Source organism: Saccopteryx leptura, chromosome 8 (genome assembly GCF_036850995.1).
Source record: "Saccopteryx leptura isolate mSacLep1 chromosome 8, mSacLep1_pri_phased_curated, whole genome shotgun sequence".
NCBI classification, from domain to species: domain Eukaryota; kingdom Metazoa; phylum Chordata; class Mammalia; order Chiroptera; family Emballonuridae; genus Saccopteryx; species Saccopteryx leptura.
In genome coordinates, this window is record NC_089510.1 from 48,819,584 (window position 1) to 48,841,183 (window position 21,600).

The following is a 21,600-nucleotide window of genomic DNA, read 5'->3' on the forward strand; positions in this document are numbered from 1 at the left end:
ACCCTGCATTGCCACACCTAGATATTTCTCTCAAGAAAATGAAAACATAGCTTTACAAAAAAGGTTTGTGTAGTAAGACTATGCATTACAGTCTTATTTTTAATAAGACCCCCCCCCCCCAAATGGAAACAACCCTGGCATCCAAAAATAGGAAAATAAACTGTGGTATATTCACATAATAAAATGTTACTGACACATACAACCACAAAGACAAGTTTGAAAAACAATATTCTGAGTCAAAGGCCTTACACAAAAATGCACATACTGTATGATTCCCTTTATATAAAATTCTAAAACAGGCAAATTAGTCTATGGTAGAACAAATGCAAAACAATGTTTGGTCCTGGAGGTGGAGGTGGAGGTAGATTGGAAGGGGGAATAAATTTAGAATAATAATGTTCTATATTGGGATAATGGTTTGAGTTATACAGGTGTTTTTTAAGCTCGCAAATATATACAAGATTTGTGAATTGTATTATATATGAATTCTACTTAAAAAGAGATGTAAACTATACAGTGATAGAAAATGATTTTGACTTTGGGTGGTGAGATCACAACGCAATCAACAGTTCAAATGCTATAGAGAAGTTCACCTGAAACCTATGTGTTCTTATAGACCAATGTCCCCCCATTAAATTTAATTTCTAAATTAAAAAAAACCACCTGTAAACAAGTATCAAACTCTAGTTACTGATATGCATATGCTGACATATTTTGTTTCCTAATAAAATGCTAGTCAAAAAAGGTATATCAGTTCATAGGGCTTCAATATGGTATACTTCTGTTATACGAACCCTATAGTTCAAAGTAATTTGATGGTATACTTCTGTTATACAAACCCTATAGTTCAAAGTAATTTGATGGTATTCTTCTGTTATATGAACCCTATAATTCAAAGTAATTTGACCAAAATACTAAGACTGGTTGATTTGGTCATTCAACTAACATTAGCTACCATATGCGCCAATACAGCCAGTACCAGGAGCTTTTATTTGTTGAACAGAGTAAATTAAAATATATTCTCTATGGTAGGAGAGCCATACTTCTCAGGTTTCCTGAAACAGTCCTGATTTATATCTAATTATACCCAGTTTAGGAAATAAATTATAGGTTCAACCTAATCACTGATTTTTCCAATTTTCTAAACTCTTGGAAAATTGATTTATATTTGAAAATTTTCATTTTCCTCCCTTTATACTATCGTTTGCATTACCCAAATAATTTCTTGAAAGACTTTGCAATAAAACGGGAAAACTAGAGTACTCACGGGTAGCCAAGGAAAAGGAGATTGAGGACTGAGTGGCTCCGGAAGAGGTTGACGAGCGTCCAACAAAGCACCCATCCACACAGAGTGAGCAGCACCAAGCGAGCCGATATCAGAACCATGTAGTGAACCAAAGACGCTGCACCCGCCTTAGTGGCCTACAAGTTTGGAAGCACCAAAAGGAACATTTTTATAAATGACCTTATACTAAACAATGTGACTCAAGTAAGGACTTGGTATATTTAGTGGAAGTTAAACTGTGCCCAAAAATAGAAAAAAAGAAAAAGGAAGGAAGGAAGGAAGGAAGGGAAGGAGGGAACAAAAACTGCCCAACCCCACTTTATCTTCCCTTTGGTTGAAGATTCAGACCCCAGGCAGTTAGCTGTTTCTTTCTTGTATTCCCATAGTGCCTCACAGAGACCTCCTTTAAGTTCTTATTATTATCTAATTTGTTTACTTTGGGGTTTCTGAAACTGGTTCATGAACCACATCAGAATCACTTAGGCTGCTTACTGAACATGCAAATCCCCACTGCCTTCCTTCACCACATACTGGGAACAAAACTGCAAGTCAGATCTTGAAAGGCTGGTGGACAGTAGCAATCCACCCAGTGATTTGTATGTACATAAAGACACTACATATTTCTCTGACTCCAGACTCAATTACAATGGCTCAACTGCAGCAAGTTTCTATTTTCCTTTGATTCCTTCCCCCATTCTGTTTGCTGAATACTTCAAAAAATAATCAGATCTTCTTTGACAAATCCCTATTATAAATGAAAGTTTCTTTTATGACTTTTGCTAACATGGAAATAATGTATACTCACTTCCAATTCTTTATATCACAGCTGTTCAAATATTCTTAAATCCCAAATCTTTAAAACTGATTAAATATAGTAAGAAAACATACTTGTCTAACAAGACACTCTGCAATACCATTTTCTTTCAAAGTGAAGTTGGAAGGAGAGAACGAGCAAAATGCAGGAGGAAATGCTAGAGTCCTATAACCTTTAAAACAGCAGTGTCAAAACCCAGAAAGGGGAAAAAATTATCTGGTGTCAATATATGGGAGGGGAAAAGGAGTTTTTAGGTCCCTACTATATATCCATTTCTTTTTTACCTAACATACTACATAGAATATATTATATATATACAATATATACTACTTATATAGTTTATATAAATTATTTTAAAATGCAAAGAAACAGAATACCACCATAAACTGCTTTCGCCTCAAACTGTAAAAAAAGCTCAAGCTGTTCTCAGCCAGGGCAGGTAAATAGTTGCATGTAACTCCCCTGATACATATCTCATGCCAATGCACCTCATATTTCAAAGCCAATGGAATTACTCCACTGCCTCCATTCTCAAAAGTTTAGAGTTAGAAATAAAATGGCCACTTCTGCCCAACGTCACCAGAGCAGCAGAGCCTGGGTATATTTATCATTTTGGCCGTATTTTGGAGTCCACCTTCTCATTTATTTATTTATTTATTTACTTACTTACTTATGACAAGAGACAGAGAGAGAATCAGAGAAAGGGACACAGACAGGAAGGGAGAGAGATGAGAAGCATCAATTCCTTGTTGTAGCTCCTTAGTTGTTCATTGATTGCTTTCTCATATGTGCCTTGACTGAGGGGCTACAGCAGAGCGAGTAACCCCTTGATCAAGCCAGCAGCCTTGGGCTCAAGCCAGCGACCATAGGGTCATGTCTATGATCCCACGCTCAAGCCAGTGACCCTGCGCTCAAGCTGGTGAGCCTGTGCTCAAGCCAGTGACCTCAGGGTTTCAAGCCTGGGTCCTCTTCATCCCAGTCCAATGCTCTATCCACTACTCCACCGCCTGGTCAGGCTGGAGCATATTCCCTTAACCTGTGTGCTACGTATAACATATATTCAATACTATACCAAATCCTGGGGACACAGTGGTAACCAAAACCTCTGTCTACATGAGGCTGCCCAACCAAAAGAGACCCATATTAGATTTAAACAAGCAATTATTATTATTATTATTATTTTTGTATTTTTTCTGAAGCTGGAAACGGGGAGAGACAGTCAGACAGACTCCCGCATGTGCCCAACTGGGATCCACCCGGCACGCCCACCAGGGGCTACGCTCTACCCACCAGGGGGCGATGCTCTGCCCCTCCGGGGCGTCGCTCTGCCGTGACCAGAGCCACTCCAGCGCCTGGGGCAGAGGCCAAGGAGCCATCCCCAGCGCCGGGACCATCTTTGCTCCAATGGAGCCTCGGCTGCGGGAGGCGAAGAGAGAGACAGAGAGGAAGGAGGGGGGGGGGTGGAGAAGCAAATGGGCACTTCTCCTATGTGCCCTGGCCGGGAATCGAACCCGGGTCCCCCGCATGCCAGGCTGACGCTCTACCACTGAGCCAACCGGCCAGGGCCACAAGCAATTATTTTTAAAGTTGTGACAAGTGCTATAAGAAAAGAGGAGGCTGCTATTAGGAAACGCTAACCTAGGGCAGGCCTCCTGAGGAAGTGGTATTTCAGCTGAGATCTACAGAATAAGCAAGACTTAGCCAGGTAAGAAGTAGGAAAATATTCCCAACACTAACATAGGATATAAAACTATATACAGATAATGTCCAACTATCTGGACAATATGTAGATAATGCCTCCCCAAATATATATATTCTCTATATGCAAAGATTAGAAGGAAATGTACCAAAATGTGGTCTCTTAATTATGGTGTTGTAAAATTTTTAAGTGTTCTGCTTTATATTTCAGTGTTTTCCAAGTTTTCTTCAATAAAAAGTACTACTTCTGTATTAGGAAACACAATTTTTTCAAGAGAGTTGCCTCAGATTGGTGAAAGAACAGTACAGTAACTTGTGGTCTTGTGGCACAGTAGAGAAGTACAGCTGGCCTGGAGGTGCATGAATAAGAGTCTATCTAGTTGGAGAGGTATTCCTCCCAGAACAGGGTAAGCTTTCTGAATCAATTACCTCCAGCCTCTCCTTAAAAATGACTGGTCTTTCTCAGAGTAGGGATCCTTTCTGTGACATAAGCAAAACAAAAGGCAAAAATATTTTAATAAAAGGAAGGAAAGATAATTTAAGATGGGTATTATCCATCAAATTTAAATATTTTAGAAAGAAAACCACTACATAGCTCTTATTTTAAATTTCTGAATAGGTAATATATTCACATAGCGCAAAATAGAAAACATTTAACAGTGTTTGTAGTAAGTTTCCCTCCTTACTGGTCTTGTATCCCAGCCACCAACTAGGCAGCCCATTATTAGTCTGTATGTTCTTCTAGAGATAATGTATTCACATATAAGAAAATAGATTTTGTTCCTCCCACCTACCTACCTTATTTTGAATGGTGTTCTGTACCTTACTTTTCTCATTTAATATCTTTAGAGGTCAGTAAGTGAAGGCATTTTCATATTTTTAGTGACTGCATGCTATTTATTCCATTATGTTGATAAGTCATAATTATTTAAACATTCCCTTTCTAATGGACACTAAAGTACAGATTTAAGTCTTTGACTAGAAATCTGTTGAAAATTAGCTTATGTATTTTTTTCTCAGTAAGAATTACAGGTTACTTTAGAAAACAGGTAATACACTCTCTAACTAAGCATATGCAAAAGCTGTTGAACTACCATAAGGCCAGCTGCAAAAGAAAAAATAGAGTATTACAGGGTACTTCAAGTTATAGTCTTTGTAGCTCCAAGGCAGAAAACTAGTTATAAAGGATTTTACACACTACCTGGACATACTATTTTGACATACATAAGTACCACTGCTAGGTAACTGAAGAATTGAAACAAAATCATTCCCTGCCTGTTTTAACAGATGTAAAGATAAAACTTCACTGAGTTCCTCTAAAGAAAGAACATAATTTCTCAATATATCCAAAAGCAAGCATGTATTTTCATGATCTGAATCAAGTTCCTGGGAGAAAGGTCAGAGACAGCTTTCCCACTATGAAAAACAGATGATCCTACTGCCAATGTTTTTCAGTTAACTTTAAAGGGCTTTCAGATTATGATTTAATATCTGCAATTACTCTTGTAGAAATAAGGTTCCTGAATTTTAGAGGTTGCAGACACAAAGACTTCCCTTGTATGTTTTGGAAGAAAAAAGTTGACTCAGTTATCTGTGATTATAGGAACTATTCATTCAAAATTTCACACTGACTTTATGTATCAACTCCAAGATTAAAATTATTAGCCCTTTAGCTAAATTAACATTTATTTTGTTTTCATAATCATTTATAAGGCACAAAATAAAATCTTAGGAAAGCACACTTACCTCCTTCTCTTACTGGAGTTTACAAATATATAAAAAATAATATTAATAACTTTTAACTTTCAAAGACATCATATTAATAATGTCCCAATTCTTTCCTCCACTAACTTAGATTATAATCTTCAAGATTAGTTTTATGCCAATCTGGATGTTGTCATTTTAAAATTCCAAGTTTTTTGTGTGTGTTTTTTTTTTTTTTTAAGCAAGAGAGACAGAAAGAGGGACAGTCAGGCAGGAAGGGAGAGAGATGAGAAGCATCAATTCTTCGTTTCAGCACCTTAGTTGTTCATTGATTGCTTTCTCTTACATGTCAGGGGGCTAGAGTAGAGCAAGTGACCCCCTTGCTCAACCCAGAAACCTTGGGCTTCAAGCTAGTGAACTTTGGGCTCAAGCCAGAGACCATGGAGTCATATCTATGATCCCATGCTCAAGCCAGTGACCCTGCAATCAATCAAGCTGGTGAGCCCATGCTCAAGCTGGTGACCTCGGGGTTTTGAACCTGGATCCTCTGATCCCAGGCCACATGGTTAGGCTAAAATTCCAAGTTCTTTATTTGTGTGTGTGACACAGAGAGAGGGACAGATAGAGACAGATAGATAGGAAGGGAGAGAGAAGAGAAGCATCAATTCTTCATTGTGGCACCTTAGTTGTTCCTTGATTGCTTTCTCATATGTGCCTTGATGGGGGGGGGGGGCTATAGCAGATGGAGTAACCCCTTGCTCAAGCCAGCGACCTCGGGGTTTCAAGCTGGGTCCTCCACGTCCCAGTCCGATGTTCTATCTACTGCATCACCGCCTGGCCAGGCTAAAATTCCCAAGTTTTAATTAACTTAAACAAATTTCTCTTGCCAGCAACTCCACAGATAGTATATAAATAATTTCACGTGAATATTACTTGAAACAATGTTTTAGAGGCAACTGTTTATTTACATAAAAGCCTTCATATCAATAGTTACCTAAAATTCATCCTATTTTTACTGTAACTTAAAATTAGAAATATTATACTGTACAACCAAATGAGATTGCTAACAGTTCATTTCAGTTATATCATACCTGAATTTTAAATATATTATAGGAAAAACTTCTTAAAAGAACTAACATAATTCACCTGGGAGTAAAGACATTAATTTATAACTGTATTCAGTTATATTTGGACATTTCACATTTTCAACCTGAACCCATTCTAGTAACTAACTATAGCTACAAGTGATAGATAGAATATAGTGAATGAGCTGTTACCTCTGAGATGAGGGCCCATACAAGCCTCCTTGCAAGCATCACTGTGATGAATGCTGCCAGGTGGTAATCAATGAGATGAAAGTTCTATAAGAGAAACAGATAACTTCGTCAGAAAGAAATACGTGTGTCCAGTTGGAACTGCTATATGAAGAGGTCTGCCCCCCAAAGATCTTCCTTACAGTACCTTACACTTAAGGCCACAGGGATTTGAGAGCTTTTGAACAGACCATTGTCTTCTACTTCTCCTTCCACGACAAGCTGCTTTAACTTTTCAAACACTATTTTAAACTATCTACAAAGCAGTCCTCTCCTTTTTTGAAAGCTTATTGTATTAAAAAGAAAAGAGTACCATGTTTGGTTAACAATTGATAACCTGCAGAATTATGGCAAGAATAAATGCCATATTTATGAGTGTCCAATTTAACGGATTAGTTGGAATTCCCAGTCTTTAGATGTTACTGTTGTTGGTCTCTTTTGATCTAAGAGCTTACATTGATCTAATTGGGCACCTACAACCTAAACTCCCTACTCACTGATACATCAATTCCATTTATTTAGTCTTTCTCCTCACTTAGAAACATATATCTGATTTCTTCTTCCTATAAAATAATAGTCTAAGTCTGTATGTATACCTACCTACGATGACAAAATGAAAAGTCATTAGCAACTAACAGAACTGAGGTACACTTTCATTTTGATGGTCAAAGAGTCTGCAGGTTTCCTGTTCTCCTTCCAGAATGAAAAATTTAAATTCTCAATTAATTCTTTCAATAAATATGTACTGAGCACCCACAATGTGCCCAGTGTTCTTTTTTTTTTTTAAGTGAGAGGCAGGGAGACAGAGACAGACTCCCACATGCACCCAACTGGGATCCACCTGGCAAGCCCCATACTAGGCGATGCTTTGCCATCTGGGCCGCTGCTCCATTGCTTGGCAACTGAGCTATTTTAGTGCCTGAGGCGAGGCCATGGTACTATCCTCAGTACCTGGGGCCAACTTGCTCAAAGCATTCAAGCCATGCCTGCAGGAGGAAAAGAGAGAGAGAGAGAGAGAGAGAGAGAGAGAGAGAGAGAAGGGGGGGGAGTGGAGAAGCAGATGGTCTCTTCTCCTGTGTGCCCTGACTGGGAATCAAACCCAGGACTTCCACACGCCAGGCTGGTGCTCTACTGCTGAGCCAATCGGTCAGGGCCCCAAGTGCTCTTCTTGAAACTGGGGGTGCAGTGCTGAAGAATATCAAAGTTCTTGTTCTCCTGGATCTTACCTTTTTACTGTGATGTGGGAGGGCAAGGGGAGAGTGAGATTACTAGCTGTCTCTTCAGCCATCACAGTGGAAATGAACTGGCCACTGACTCCTAGCTAACTAAAGGTTCATTTCCCAGCCTCCTTTGAAAAAAACTACTGTGTCTGAGGGATATGAGAGAAAGTGATGTGTACCGCTTCCAAACTACTCTTAAAGCTGTGTCTTCCTCCATTCCTCCTTCCTGCCAGCCAAATGTGATGACAGGAGCTGGAGCAGCTAACCTTGGACCAAGGTTTATAAGAAGCATGTTGGGGGTAGCAGGACAATAGATACAAAGAATTGCCACCCTGGCCTTATATCACCTACCTAATTTTATTTAATAGAGAAATTAAGCTTCTATTCTGTTTCAGCCACTCACTTACAGTAGCTAAACCCATATCTTTAATAAATTTAAGGGGGAAAGGCAATGACAATAAAAAAGCTAAGAAGGAAAAGCATTTCAAATAGTTATAACTGCTGATAAATAAAAGTGATAGTGACTGGGGGCAGGGTAGTTAGAAGATTGGATGAAAAAGATGAAGGAACTGAGAAGTACAAATTGGTACTCACAAAATAATCATGGGGATGTAAAGTACAGCATAGGGAATATCACCAATAATACTGTAATAACTATGTACGATTCCAGGTAAGTCCTTGAAATACCAGGGGGACTTCTTCGTAAAGTATATGATAGTCTAACCTCTATGCCATAACACCTGAAACCAGTATAAAATATTAAATGTAAACTGTAATTGAAAAATAAAAAGATAAAATTTAAATTAAAACTGACTGGGAAGGGAGGTACAGAGCCAATTTAAATCAGCAGTTAAGGAGGATGTCTCAGAAGAGGGCATCTGGGCTAAGAGGCAAATGACAAAAGAGCACCAGCAATGACAAGGTCTGGGGGCACAGACCCCCAGGCAGAAGAAAAACTAATCACACAGGCCCTACGGCAAGAAAATACATGCCTGGTATGTTTGAAATCAGCAAGAAGGCCGAAATGAGCAGTAAAAAATCGAGTTTTTACACACACACACACACGCGCACACACACACACACACACACACACACACACACACACACACACACACACACACACACACGCACACTTTTTTGAGGGAGGCGGAGAGAGAGAGACAGGAACATTGAGTTGCCCCTGTATGTGCCCTGACCAGGGGAATCAAACCAGCAACCTCCACGCTCAGACAATGCTCTAAATAAGCTATCCGACCAGGGCTTAATTTTTTATTTTTAGAGAGATAGAGGAAAGAAGGGAGAGAGAGGGGAGGGGAAAGGGAAGCATTCATCTGCTGTTCAACTCAGTCGTGCATTCACTGGCTGCTTCCCCTGTGTGCCCTAGCCGGGGATCGACCCTGTAACCTTGTTGTCTCCAGAAGACACTCTTACCCAACAGAGTAACTGACCAGGGCCCACTCACATATATATTTAGCACACATACACCTATATTATATTAATATAAAATATACATATATATTTTCTCTAATGGGAAGTCACTGAAGTGCTTCAGGCAAAGGGTGCCATGATTTTATTTGTATTTTAAAATGTTCACACTGATTGATTATAGTGGGGCAACATTGCTTTTGATTCAGGTGAGAAATGATTATGGACTAAGCAGGGTCAGTAGCAGTGGAGATGGAGTGGACAGATTTGGGACACATTTTAAAGGCAGAGCAGCCAAGATGCCAAGAATGGCTTACTGTACGTTCCTCAAATCATCTCTTTTCCCCTTAGTAGTTTGGATTCTAACAATATTTATCCCATCTTAATTTTGAGACCCACTCCTTGCTGATCCCACTTCTCCAAAATAAAGCAAGCAAATTCACTAGCATCCAAGCTAGTGTCTGGGATCTTATTTGTGCATCACTGGTCCCACTAAGACTTTTCTTTTTTCTTCTTTTTTTTAGCGAGAGAGAGAGACAGAGAGACAGGAAGGGAGAGAGATGAGAAGCATTAACTTGTAGATGCCTCACTTTAGTTGTTCACTGATTGCTTCTCATATGAGCTTTGACCAGGAGGCTCAGTGGAGCCAGTGACCCTTTGCTTAAGTCAGAGACTTTGTGTTTCAAGTCAGTGACCATGGGGTCATGTCTATGATTCCACACTTAAGCCGGGGACCTGGTGCTCAAGCTGGTGAGCCTGCACTCAAATGCTCAAGCCGGCAACCTTGGGGTTTTGAACCTGGGTCCTCAGCATCCCAGACTGAAGCTCTAGCCACTGCATCACTGCCTGGTCTGGCAATCATTACAATTCTTTGTATGTTTGTTTGTTTTTAGTGAGAGAGAGACAGAAAAACAGGTGGGCAGACAGGGGCAGACAGGACAAGAGAGAGATAAGAAGCATCAACTCACAGTTGTGGCACCTCAGGTGCCATTGATTACTTTCTAATACGTGCCTTGATGGGGGTGGGGCATAGCCGAACCAGTGACCCCTGCTTGAGCCGGGGACCTCTGGGTTCAAGCCAAAGACCATGCGGTCATGTCTATGATCCCACGCTCAAGCTGGTGAGCCCACGCTCAAGTTGGCAACCTCAGGGTTTCAAACCTGGGAACCTCAGCATCCCAGACTGATACTTTATCCGCTGCGCCACCACCTGGTCAGGCTATAATTCTTAAAGAAAGAAAATGAAATTCTTCTCTTCATCTAATATTAAGTAGGCAGATGGTCAACATGGAAAGAAAATTCTTCATAGTTAATTCTAGGAACTAAGTGATACAAATATTTAAAGAAAAAATGTTTATTTCCTTCCTATACTGTCTTGAAGATTTCAGTCAGCATTTTCTTTCTGTGTTTACCAGGCCCAGAAGGTTTTCTAATCTTATGTAAGTCACAGACTCATACATAAACTGCCCAGGACAATAGCTTTCTTTCTCCTAGAGCAGTGGTCCCCAACCTTTTTTGGGCCATGGACCAATTTCTTTTCTTTTTTTCCTGTACTTTTCCGAAGCCAGAAACAGGGAGAGACAGTCAGACAGACTCCCACATGCGCCCGACCGGGATCCACCCGGCACGCCCACCAGGGGGCGACGCTCTGCCCACCAGGGAGCAACGCTCTGCCCCTCTGGGGTGTCGCTCCACTGCGACCAGAGCCATTCCAGCGCCTGGCGCAGAGGCCGAGGAGCCATCCCCAGCGCCCGGGCCATCTTTGCTCCAGTGGAGCCTCGGCTGTGGGAGGGGAAGAGAGAGACAGAGAGGAAGGAGAGGGGGAGGGGTGGAGAAGCAGATGGGCGCTTCTCCTGTGTGCCCTGGCCGGGAATCGAACCTGGGACCTCTGCACGCCAGCCGACGCTCTACCACTGAACCAACCAACCAGGGCATGGACCGATTTAATGTCAAAATATTTTCACAGACCGGCCTTTAGGGTGGGACAGATAAATGTATCATGTGACCAAGACAAGCATCAAGAGTGAGTCTTAGATGGATGTAACAGAGGAAATCTGGTCATTTTTTAAAAATAAAACATTGTTCAGACTTAAATATAAATAAAATGGAAATAATGTCTAAGTTATTTATTCTTTCTCTGTGGACCGGTACCAAATGGCCCACGGACCGGTACTGGTCCGAGGCCCGGGGGTTGGGGACCACTGTCCTAGAGCGTACCTCCATCCTTACCCATCCAGATCTGCCAGTGACAACCACTTACCTGTCAAGTCACCTGACTAGCTTTCCCATTGTTTCATATACCCTACTATGGAGGACATTCTCTGCATCAAAATTATCATAGCTCTCTTAAGCTGGAAAGAGGGTAGGAGAAACCTACCTACAATATATTGTGATGTTCTTTAGCCAAGACAACTAGTTCTTGCCTCAAATTCATTTTTGTAACAGAACCCAATTTTATTCAGGGTAACTATGTTTTTCCAGCCTCCGTTGCAGGACACATGTGCAATGATGTAAGCCTGGTCCATAGAAACTCTTTTATACTTCCCTTTGCTCTTCTTGCTTTCTGGCTAACAGGGATGAACCACAGCCACCTTGAAGGCCACACACCGGAAGACGGTGGTCAGCATCAGCCTGGGTTCTCTGACTGACCGTATGGGAAGTATGCTGCTACTACCAACTAGGACAACTTCCTCTGATTATGATGTTTGAAGCATTACACAAATTTTGAGTTTATTTGTTATTGAAGCTTCCATTGTCCTAATACAGCCATTAAAATGATAGAGTTCCTAGAATTTAATCACACTGTCACCTTAAATTTCCAACAAATATAAATAACATGGTGAAAACTAAATATCAAAACCTACCCATGCTATTATTATAATAAACTGTTTAAATGTTTTCTGCTTTTTTGAGAGAGCAAGAGAGAGAGGCAGGGAGGTGAGAGATGAGAAGCATCAACTTGTAGTTGCTTCACTTGAGTTGTTCATTGATTGCTTCTCATATATGCCTTGACTGGGGTTCTCAAGGCGAGCCAGTAACCCCTTGCTCAAGCCAGTGACCTTGAGCTTCAAGCCAGCAACCTTTGGGGTCAAATCAATGACCTGGGGTCATGTCAGTGTTCCAGCCCTCAAGCCAGTGACCGTGGGATTTCAAACCAGGGACCTCAGCATCCCAGGTTGATGTTTCATCCATTGTGCCACCAGTGGGCAGGCTCTGCATTTTCACTTATATTTTTATTTCCTCCAGTCATGGGCCAAAACCAGTTATTTTATATTTAACAATTTTATGACATTTTATTTCTGAAAATAAACTGTGGTTTAACAGAAAAGCATTTTATTAAGAAAAAAATTATTAAAAGAAATAATTTCTACACAAAGATTTTCTGACTAGTTTCTTGGCTAAGTAACACAAAGAACTTAAAGGCCAATTATGACTTACCAATGAAGTACAAGAAGCAGGATGATTGTAAGGGTACCACCACACTGTTTTATAGATATTGATGTACTGAATGAACAGAGCAACCAGCAGGTAGATGAAAAAGAGAAATTCAAAGAGCAGGCTCCCATCCACAGGCAAGTCAGGAATTTGGCAATGACGAACAGGACCTGGGGTGATTAAGGCTGTGATAGGAGGGACCGGAAGGCCAATAGCACTACCATTCCTGAAAGAGAAAACCAGGGTTAGCTTAAATAGTGATACCCTTCAGTGTCACTCAGCGTTAAGGGCCCCTGCTTCCCTCTCCACCTACCCTTTACCTGTTGGCCTTCTCCGATACTCCACCCTAGAATCTTTGGCTCTGGTCTTCTCCCTCCACACACATATTCTCAGTGATCTAATATACGGTCATGGCTTCCGTTATTCCCTATATGCTGAAAACAAAGACTTCTCTCCATAGAGCCCACAGCTGAGTTTTAGATCTATGTTATCAACCTGTCTTTGTGTTCCTCCTCCTGTACTCCTGACCCTAGTTCCTTGGTCGGCAAAATGCGGCTCGGGAGCCACACGCGGCTCTTTGGCCCCTTGAGTGTGGCTCTTCCACAAAATACCATGTGCGGGCACTACCTCAATAAGGAATGTACCTACCTATATAGTTTAAGTTTAAAAAATTTGGCTTTCAAAAGAAATTTCAATCGTTGTACTGTTGATACAGTATTTGGCTCTGTTGACTAATGAGTTTGCTGACCACTGCCTAGTTCATGGCCCACCCAGTCAGCTGCCCAAATCAGAAACCTGGGAGTCAGATTAGAACTTTCCTTCTGCGTCTCCATATCCAACCACTAAATCTTATATATTCCACACTGCAAACCTTTTTCTAAACTGTGCCCTCCTCTAAAATTCCCACTGCCTTAGTATAAGCAGTTACTATTTTTTCATCTAAACTACTGCAGTAATCCCCATAAATTGAACTTACTTTCACCAAATCCTCGTCTTCCTTCAGAGATTTTTCTAAAGTGAAACTCAGATCTTTCTGAAGTGTTACTCTCTTGAATTAACCCTTCTAAGTGCCTGTCCACTGCCAACAGGATAATATCAATAAATTTAGTATGTCCTGAGAGGCCTTCTGCTGAATAAACTAGCTTCATCTCCTAAAACACCTTCCTTAACCCCCAACATACACATTTACTGACAAAATCCTTCAAGACTTTAAAAGTGATCAAGCTTATCCTCTATGAAGTTTACTCTGTTTTACTCAATTAAAACTGATTCATCTCTTCTCTGTGCCACCATTACACCTAAACTATGCCTTATTCTCGGAAAAATAGAAGGCAGCAGGAAAAGAGAAAGACCATATGCAATATGGACTGACTCCCTAAAAGAAGCCATAGGTATGATGAGTCTACAGGACACTGTGGACATCACTAATTCACAGGCTCACCAGGAGCTGCAGCCGATTCAGTGGCACATAACACATACCTTTCATACTGCATTTTTCATACTATCATTTTTTGTATACATCTATGTCTTGTCTATCAGACCATAATCTTAAGGACAAAAACTATACTTTTCCTAGTTCACTGCAAATATATACCTTTAGGTTGAAAAGTCAGCAGACCAATATGGTCATGAAAAAGAAAGAGTGATCTCTTAAAACATGAATTATAATATACAGGTTTTAATCCCTATCTTCTTGTTGTTCTTCCTTCCAAGCTGTTTTATAGGTCAGAAATTGCTGAACTATCTAAAATAATTAAATTTCCGATTACATATATACCTGGAAACAGTTATAGAGATCTAAAAGTCTACTATTGGTTTACAGAACAAAGAGGGTTGGATTTTTCAAAGAGTCTAGGGAAGGAACAATATTAGCATTACAATGCTACTCTCAAAGTTCCAAATATAAAATTCTAGCATTAGTTCGTGACATTCACAGTACTTTATGTGACTCATGGGAATATGAACTCTGCTCATTCTGATCAGTTAAGAATACCATGGTAGCCTGACCAGGCGGTGGAGCAGTGGATAGAGTGTCAGACTGGGATGCTGAGGACCCAGGTTCGAGACCCCGAGGTCACCAGCTTGAGTGCAGGCTCATCTGGTTTGAGCAAGGCTCACCAGCTTGGACCCAAGGTCACTGGCTCAAGCAAGGGGTCCCTTGGTCTGCTGAAGGCCTGTAGTCAAGGCACATATGAAAAATCAATCAATGAACAACTAGGAAACTGCAATGAAGAATTGATGTTTCTCATCTCTCTCCCTTCTTGTCTGTCTGTCCCTATCTATCCTTCTCTCTGACTCTCTCTGTCTCTGCCACACACACACACAAAAAAAAAAAAAAAAAAAAAAAAGAATACCATGGCAGAAATGCAGAAGAACTAGAGGGTAGGAACAGGAATGGGGGAGTGAGGGGAGCAGAAAAAATAATAAAAATTTCTTCCTTTCATTCCCAGAGTATACTCTAATAGAACAAGCTTATCAAGGAGTCGGTTTTGATCTACCAGTAGGTTTCACAACCTTACCTGTTCAATCCTAAACCAATCATTGACACCAGAGCCTTCTGGTCTGCCCTGGGAGCTGGGCCACAGCACTTCACAACTCCCAAAGATATCGTTTGCATTTACTCCAGGTGCCCTCTGGAGTCGTACAAGTTGGTGAACTTTAATGGAGGGGATTGATAACAGCAACCAATCTATTCCCTCACTCTAGTTAATCTTAAGACATGGAAATAAAGAATTCTGAGGCCTGACCTGTGGTGGCGCAGTAGATAAAGCGTCGACCTGGAAATGCTGAGGTCGCCGGTTCGAAACCCTGGGCTTGCCTGGTCAAGGCACATATGGGAGTTGATGCTTCCTGCTCCTCCCCCCTTCTCTCTCTCTCTGTCTCTCCTCTCTCTCTCTCTGCCTCTCCCTCTCCTCTCTAAAATGAATATATATATTTTTAAAAAAAAAGAATTCTGAGGAGAAGTTATAAGGTTAAGAGTCTCTAGAATAAAATAAAAATTCTAATTTCTCTTCAGTTAAAAGTACATGAAAGGGTAAAGTATGCTAAACTATTTTTTATTATTTAAAGGTTAAAATGGTTCTTGCAGAATTTTTTCCAAGTAATGACTAACGTGCTTCTGCTGTTAGCAAAGTCAATAAAAGGCACTCAAATCAAAGTACAAAAGATCTACACTTGTGACATTCTACATGCCATGGCTATTATACTTCAAACCAGAAAACAGACAAAGGTCAAATAAATTGACCAAAAGCATTGGTGGGAAAGTGGAAATAAGGTATAAATTGAGAGCTCCAGAGGAGATATGATCAAAGTTCTAAACCACCCTTTTCCCCAAAAGCCAAAAGCTAGCATAAACAGACTCAGTCAGTACATCTCAGACAATGAGTTGTCGAGGTATTAAAAAAAAAAAAAAAAAAAGTATTACTCCTGTAACAAGATTTATAAATAGATTCAAGAAAAGCAAAGTGACACAAATGTCTGAGATATAATGTGGAATAGCTCTCCCAGATTTTCCACTAACAGGCTGTGGTCTTTGCGAAAGTAACTATATCTCCGAGCCCGTTTTCTTGCCTATAATACAAAGGTTGGAATAGATTCTTTTAAAAGAACTCTTCTCAATGTTAACACTGAGTATTATCTTTTAAACTGTGTTGCAGGTCTCTAAGACCAAGGCTAGGTGCTTGATGATCTGCTAGGACTCACAGGACACAGCATGTTTACAGCTAACATTATGCAGCAAAAGGATACAAATTAAAATCAGCAGAATAAAAGATACATGGGGCAAAGTCTTGAGAAAACAAGGTGCAAAGTTCCAAGAGTCCTTTCTCAGTGGAGTCATACAGGATGCACTTAATTCTCACCAACTGCTTTGGACAATACATGTTAAGTGCTGTTTATAAGGAAGGTTCTTTATAGACTCAGTACCCAAAGTTTTCACTGGGGGCTGGCCATGGAGGCATGTCTACCTACCAATGAGAATATTTCAGATTCCCAAAAGGAAAGCTGGTGTTCAGCACAGCCATCCTTAGGAAGGCCTGCTTGTACGGCTGGCATCTGGGAACTTGACTGGTAAACAGTTTCTATACTGATATAGAAGTTTCACTAAATAATAACGGCTCACAGTGCCTAAAGCATTTGTGCAACCAATATGGTTTACACCGAACACCTGCTTTGTCTTTGCATATAAGGTTTGTGTGCAGAGAAAGAGTTAACAGAAGGTCTGAGACTGGTTTTTATGGAGCAAGCAAGCAACAGAATTTAGCTAAGTAAATGAACAAAGCAAGGAGGCCTCAAAGGAATAAAGAGGAATAAGAAAGGATAAAGTCAGAGTACCTGCAAGAACAAAACAAAGAAAAACTCATTCTTAGTCTTTCTCAAATAAGATTCTCCCTGAACTGAAAGGTCTCTTTGGGAAACTCAGAAACTTAGCGTATCATTTGTATCTTCCTCCTTTAGAAAACAATCATCTAAGCATTCTGTCCCCAAAACAATACCCTGCTTCCCACAGGTGGAAAACAGGACAGGGAACTATGGATTTCAATCTTGACTGTGTCCCAAACTAGCTCTTTGACAGTGTCAAGTTAAACTCCACCAATCAGGCCACAAACACCTCCCACACAGGGGCAAATGCTCTCTTCAGCTGACCTATCTTGCAGAATCAAAACTATCACCTCAAATTGTATCACACTTAAGCAATTACCTATTGCTCTCTTCAGTACTCTAAAGATACTCCAGAAGAGTTTTCCCTATACGGACCCTGTCTTTCTTTGTATACATCTTTCCTGACACTATATTAGACCATCTACCACTGGTTTTGGGTTGTGTTTTTTTTTTTTTTTTGCTTTTATTTATTTATTTTTTTCATTTGTTTGTTTGTTTGTTTTTACAGAGACAGAGAGAGGGATAGATAGGGACAGACAGACAGGAACAGAGGGAAATGAGAAGCATCAGTCATTAGCTTTTCATTGCGACACCTTAGTTGTTCATTGATTACTTTCTCATATGTGCCTTGACCGTGGGTCTTCAGCAGACTGCATAACCCCTTGCTCAAGCCAGAGACCTTGGGTCCAAGCTGGTGAGCTTTTGCTCAAACCAGATGAGCCCATGCTCAAGCTGGCGACCTCGGGGTTTCGAACCTGGGTCCTCCGCATCCCAGTCCGATGCTCTATCCACTGCGCCACTGCCTAGTCAGGCTACCACTGGTTTTTATCCCTATTTTTATACCCCTCCCCCAGGTCTTATATAGTAACATATTCTAGACTGCTTCTTTCCCATTAGGAAACATATGGAACCATCTTCTCCCAAAACAACCTCTTTAGGTAAATATGTCACAAAGTAATCACTCAATAACTGACTTTTCAAACCATTAACAATGATCTTTCACTTTATTCTAATCTGTTGAAAACCGTATTAGTCCTCACCACCCCAGTTAATTGCTAGAGAAATGTATACTAAAGGAGGAGAGTGGTAGATCAAAGCAACCATGGCTGACACCTTGAAAGCCAGAGTAGAAGAGTTACAAAAAAGAGAAAAGAATACATGAATATAGCTAAACCCACCTAAAAGCAGAAGTAATTTCCAAATATTCCTAGTTCTTCCTAGTACTCTACTTATAAACTTTAAGTACAAATATAATCCAGGAATGTGGCTTTCAGCTTTTTAAAAAGCAGAATATTTCATTTTCCTCCCCAAAATATATTTTACATGGTATCCCAATACTTAAAACACAAAGCTGGCGTTAGTCTGGTAAGAGAGGACTAGGAAACCTGAAGCCTAAACTGTTGGGACTGCCTGCCTCTTTCCACCCTCTAGCTCTCCGACAGCAGCCCCTGAGACACTGAGGAGGGATTCCGTGTGACAATTTGAGAACCAGAATCCTCAAAGCCTAAGTAGAAAAAAATGAACAAAGAACTACTAGAGTCAACATAGAGGCAGAGCTAGACTTTTTTTTTAGATAGAGAATCCCAGCTGGGCATAGCTACAATTTTCTACTGCAACTTGAAAGCACTGAATCACTAAGTTGACAGTATTAGCAAAATTAAGGCATGTACTTCAAATAAGAAACATCTTTCAGGGCAGGGGGGAGGGAGTAAAGAGGGACAAATATATATCCCATATACATAGGTGTGATATAAAACTGTGACTCATGGACATAGATAAAAGCGAAATGGCTACCTCAGGGAGGAGGAGGAGGGGAGTAAAGAGGGCCAAATATACGGTTATGGAAAATTATTTGACTTTGGGTGATGGGCACACACACAATCAACTGTTAAAATATTATAGAAATGTTTACTCGAAACATTTGTACTCTTATTGATCAATGTCACCCCATTAAATTTAATTGCAAAATAAAAAAATTATAGAATTTTAAAAATGTTACTATTTTAACCTTGGGGGGGGAAAATCCTTCACCTCAATATCCATCTTAGATAGTACCTTTCTTCAAAAGCATTTTCATATATTCTTTCTTTTTAATTTCCCTTTATTTATGAAAATATATAATAATACATGTTACTTAAAGAGATTTTGGAAAATTCAGAGTAAAATTTTAAAAAGTTACTTCAATTTACCATTTATTTTAAACATTATTCTATGAAGCAGACAGTAAAGTGAGAAAATCCAAAGAACAGAGTAAAGAAATAATACTCTAAAATAAATTAAAAATAATCTGCATACATACATAAAATTAGTATGAGAATCAGAGACTGGAAAAATCCCTTCAAACTGGAATTTCAGGGAGACCCCCCCAAGGAAATAACAAAATCAGAACTGATTTTGAAGACCGAGTAGAACTTGGGTTGGAAAGTCAGAAAAGGCCCTGGCCAGCTGGCTCAGTGGATAGAGCATCAGCCAGGCATATGGATGTCCTGGGTTTGATTCCCCATTCAGGGCACAAAAGAGAAGCAACCATCTGCTTCTCTCCTTAGCCTTCTCACCCTTCTCTCCCTCTTCACTTGCTGCAGCCAGTGGCTTGACTGGTTTGAGCATGGACCCTGGATCGCTGAGTAGCTCGGATGGGTCAAGCCTCAACATCAGGTGCTAAACACAGCTCAGGTGAGTCAAGCACCAACCCCAGACAGGGGTTGCCAGGTGGATCCTGGTCAGGGTGCATGTGGGAATCTATCTCCCTTCATATCACTTAAAAAAAAAAAAGGGGGGATGACGTCAAAGTAATGATGACATGAGATACTCCTGATCTCTCCCCTTGAAATTTCAACAAACTGAACAACTATAATGCAGCAAAGGGACCCCAGCTGGGCTCACAGGTGTGCCTTAAAGATACGAGCACTGAATGGACTAAAGGTGGGAAGGACTTTAAATACTTGTGGTCCACTGCAGAGAGAGGCTGGAGTGACTGGGTTTTTCTCTGCTGGAACTATGGGGAGTAAGGAGGCTCCAGCTGTCTGGGTTTTCTTGGGGATATGAAGAGGGAAGCCTGGAATGACTGAGCCTCCTTGTGCCAGGAGAAGCAGTGAGATTGAGGGGCAGAGGGGGAGATACTAAACCAAAGCCAAGGCAGAGCACAGGTCATGGCCAGTGGGCCCGCAGCTTGCATTCTGCACAGAGACAGAGAAAACCAAAGTGCAGGCCCCCAGCCTCCCAGATCCTGCCTCCCTCACATCATAGGTATGGAGAGTGGTTGAGAGACCCCACAGGAAACTCTTCAGATCTACTCTCTGCCCTGAAAAACAGAGGTGCTCTGTGTCTGGTCCCCTGGTCCGCTGAGATGCAAGGAGGAGCTCCTGGAGGCCTGAGACCATCACTGCTAAAGCTTTAAAGCCCTCACAACATGCCCCACACACCAACACAACTGCAGCCTGACCTACATCACTGCTGACAGCAACCTCTCAGCAGAGGTCAGCCCAGAAATTTTACAGAGCTAAAACTTATAATACAGCGACATCTACTGGAAGAAAACAGTAACCTCTCAAAACTGAAATTTTTTTATTTTTTTCATTTTTAACCTTTTGAATTTCATTTTATTTCATTTTCATATTTTTATTCTCATTTTTTGTGGGTCTTTTGATTTTGATTTTTTTGGTTTCTGCTTTTTCTGGGTTTTTTTTTTCATTTGTCATTATTTTTAAAATTTTTATGTTTCATTGTTTTTTTCAATTTTTGGTTTTCATGTTTTTAGTTGTTTTTTTGTTAGAGTTCTTAACAATACCACTCTCAAATGCCATCAAGGAAGTTGAACTCGAATACCATAACTACACCAAACCAACAAGTAATTCAGAAAGAAAATAAACTATCTCCAGAAACTAACTGCAATCACATGGAAACCTTGGAGTTAAATGACAGAGAATTCAAAATTGAAGTTCTGAAAATACTCAATGAGATGCGAAAAAATAATAGGCAATTTAATGAGCTCAAAAAACAAATTAATGAACAAAATGAGTACTTCACCAAGGAAACTGAAACTTTAAAAACAGAGATGAAAAGCTCAATGCATGAATTGAAAACTGAGGTAGCAAGTTTAGCTAACAAAACAGGCCAGATAGAACAGAGGATCAGGGACATCAAAGACAGGCAACTACAGATACCACAGAGAAGAAAAAGAAAGATACACAAATTTTAAGAAATGAGAGAGCTCTACAAGAATTGTCTGACTTCATCAGAAAAAGCAATATAAGAATAATATGTATATCAGAAGAAGAAGAGAGGGAGAAGGGAATGGAGAGCCTATTCAAACAAATAATTAATGAG

The 21,600-nt window shown here is 40.3% G+C and overlaps 1 protein-coding gene across 3 annotated transcripts in view; it reads right to left on the minus strand.

Annotated features, from left to right (window-relative positions):
• Nucleotides 1-21,600, minus strand: part of TMEM39A (transmembrane protein 39A) — a 43,426-nt gene that overhangs the window by 14,012 nt on the left and 7,814 nt on the right. For all 3 annotated transcript variants that reach the window (XM_066347411.1, XM_066347410.1, XM_066347409.1), the window contains exons 3-5: nt 12,898-13,120; nt 6,779-6,862; nt 1,268-1,422 (exon numbers count right to left, since the gene is read on the minus strand). In XM_066347411.1, coding sequence (XP_066203508.1) covers nt 1,268-1,422; nt 6,779-6,862; nt 12,898-13,120 — 462 coding nt within the window. The remainder of the gene's footprint in view (nt 1-1,267; nt 1,423-6,778; nt 6,863-12,897; nt 13,121-21,600) is intronic.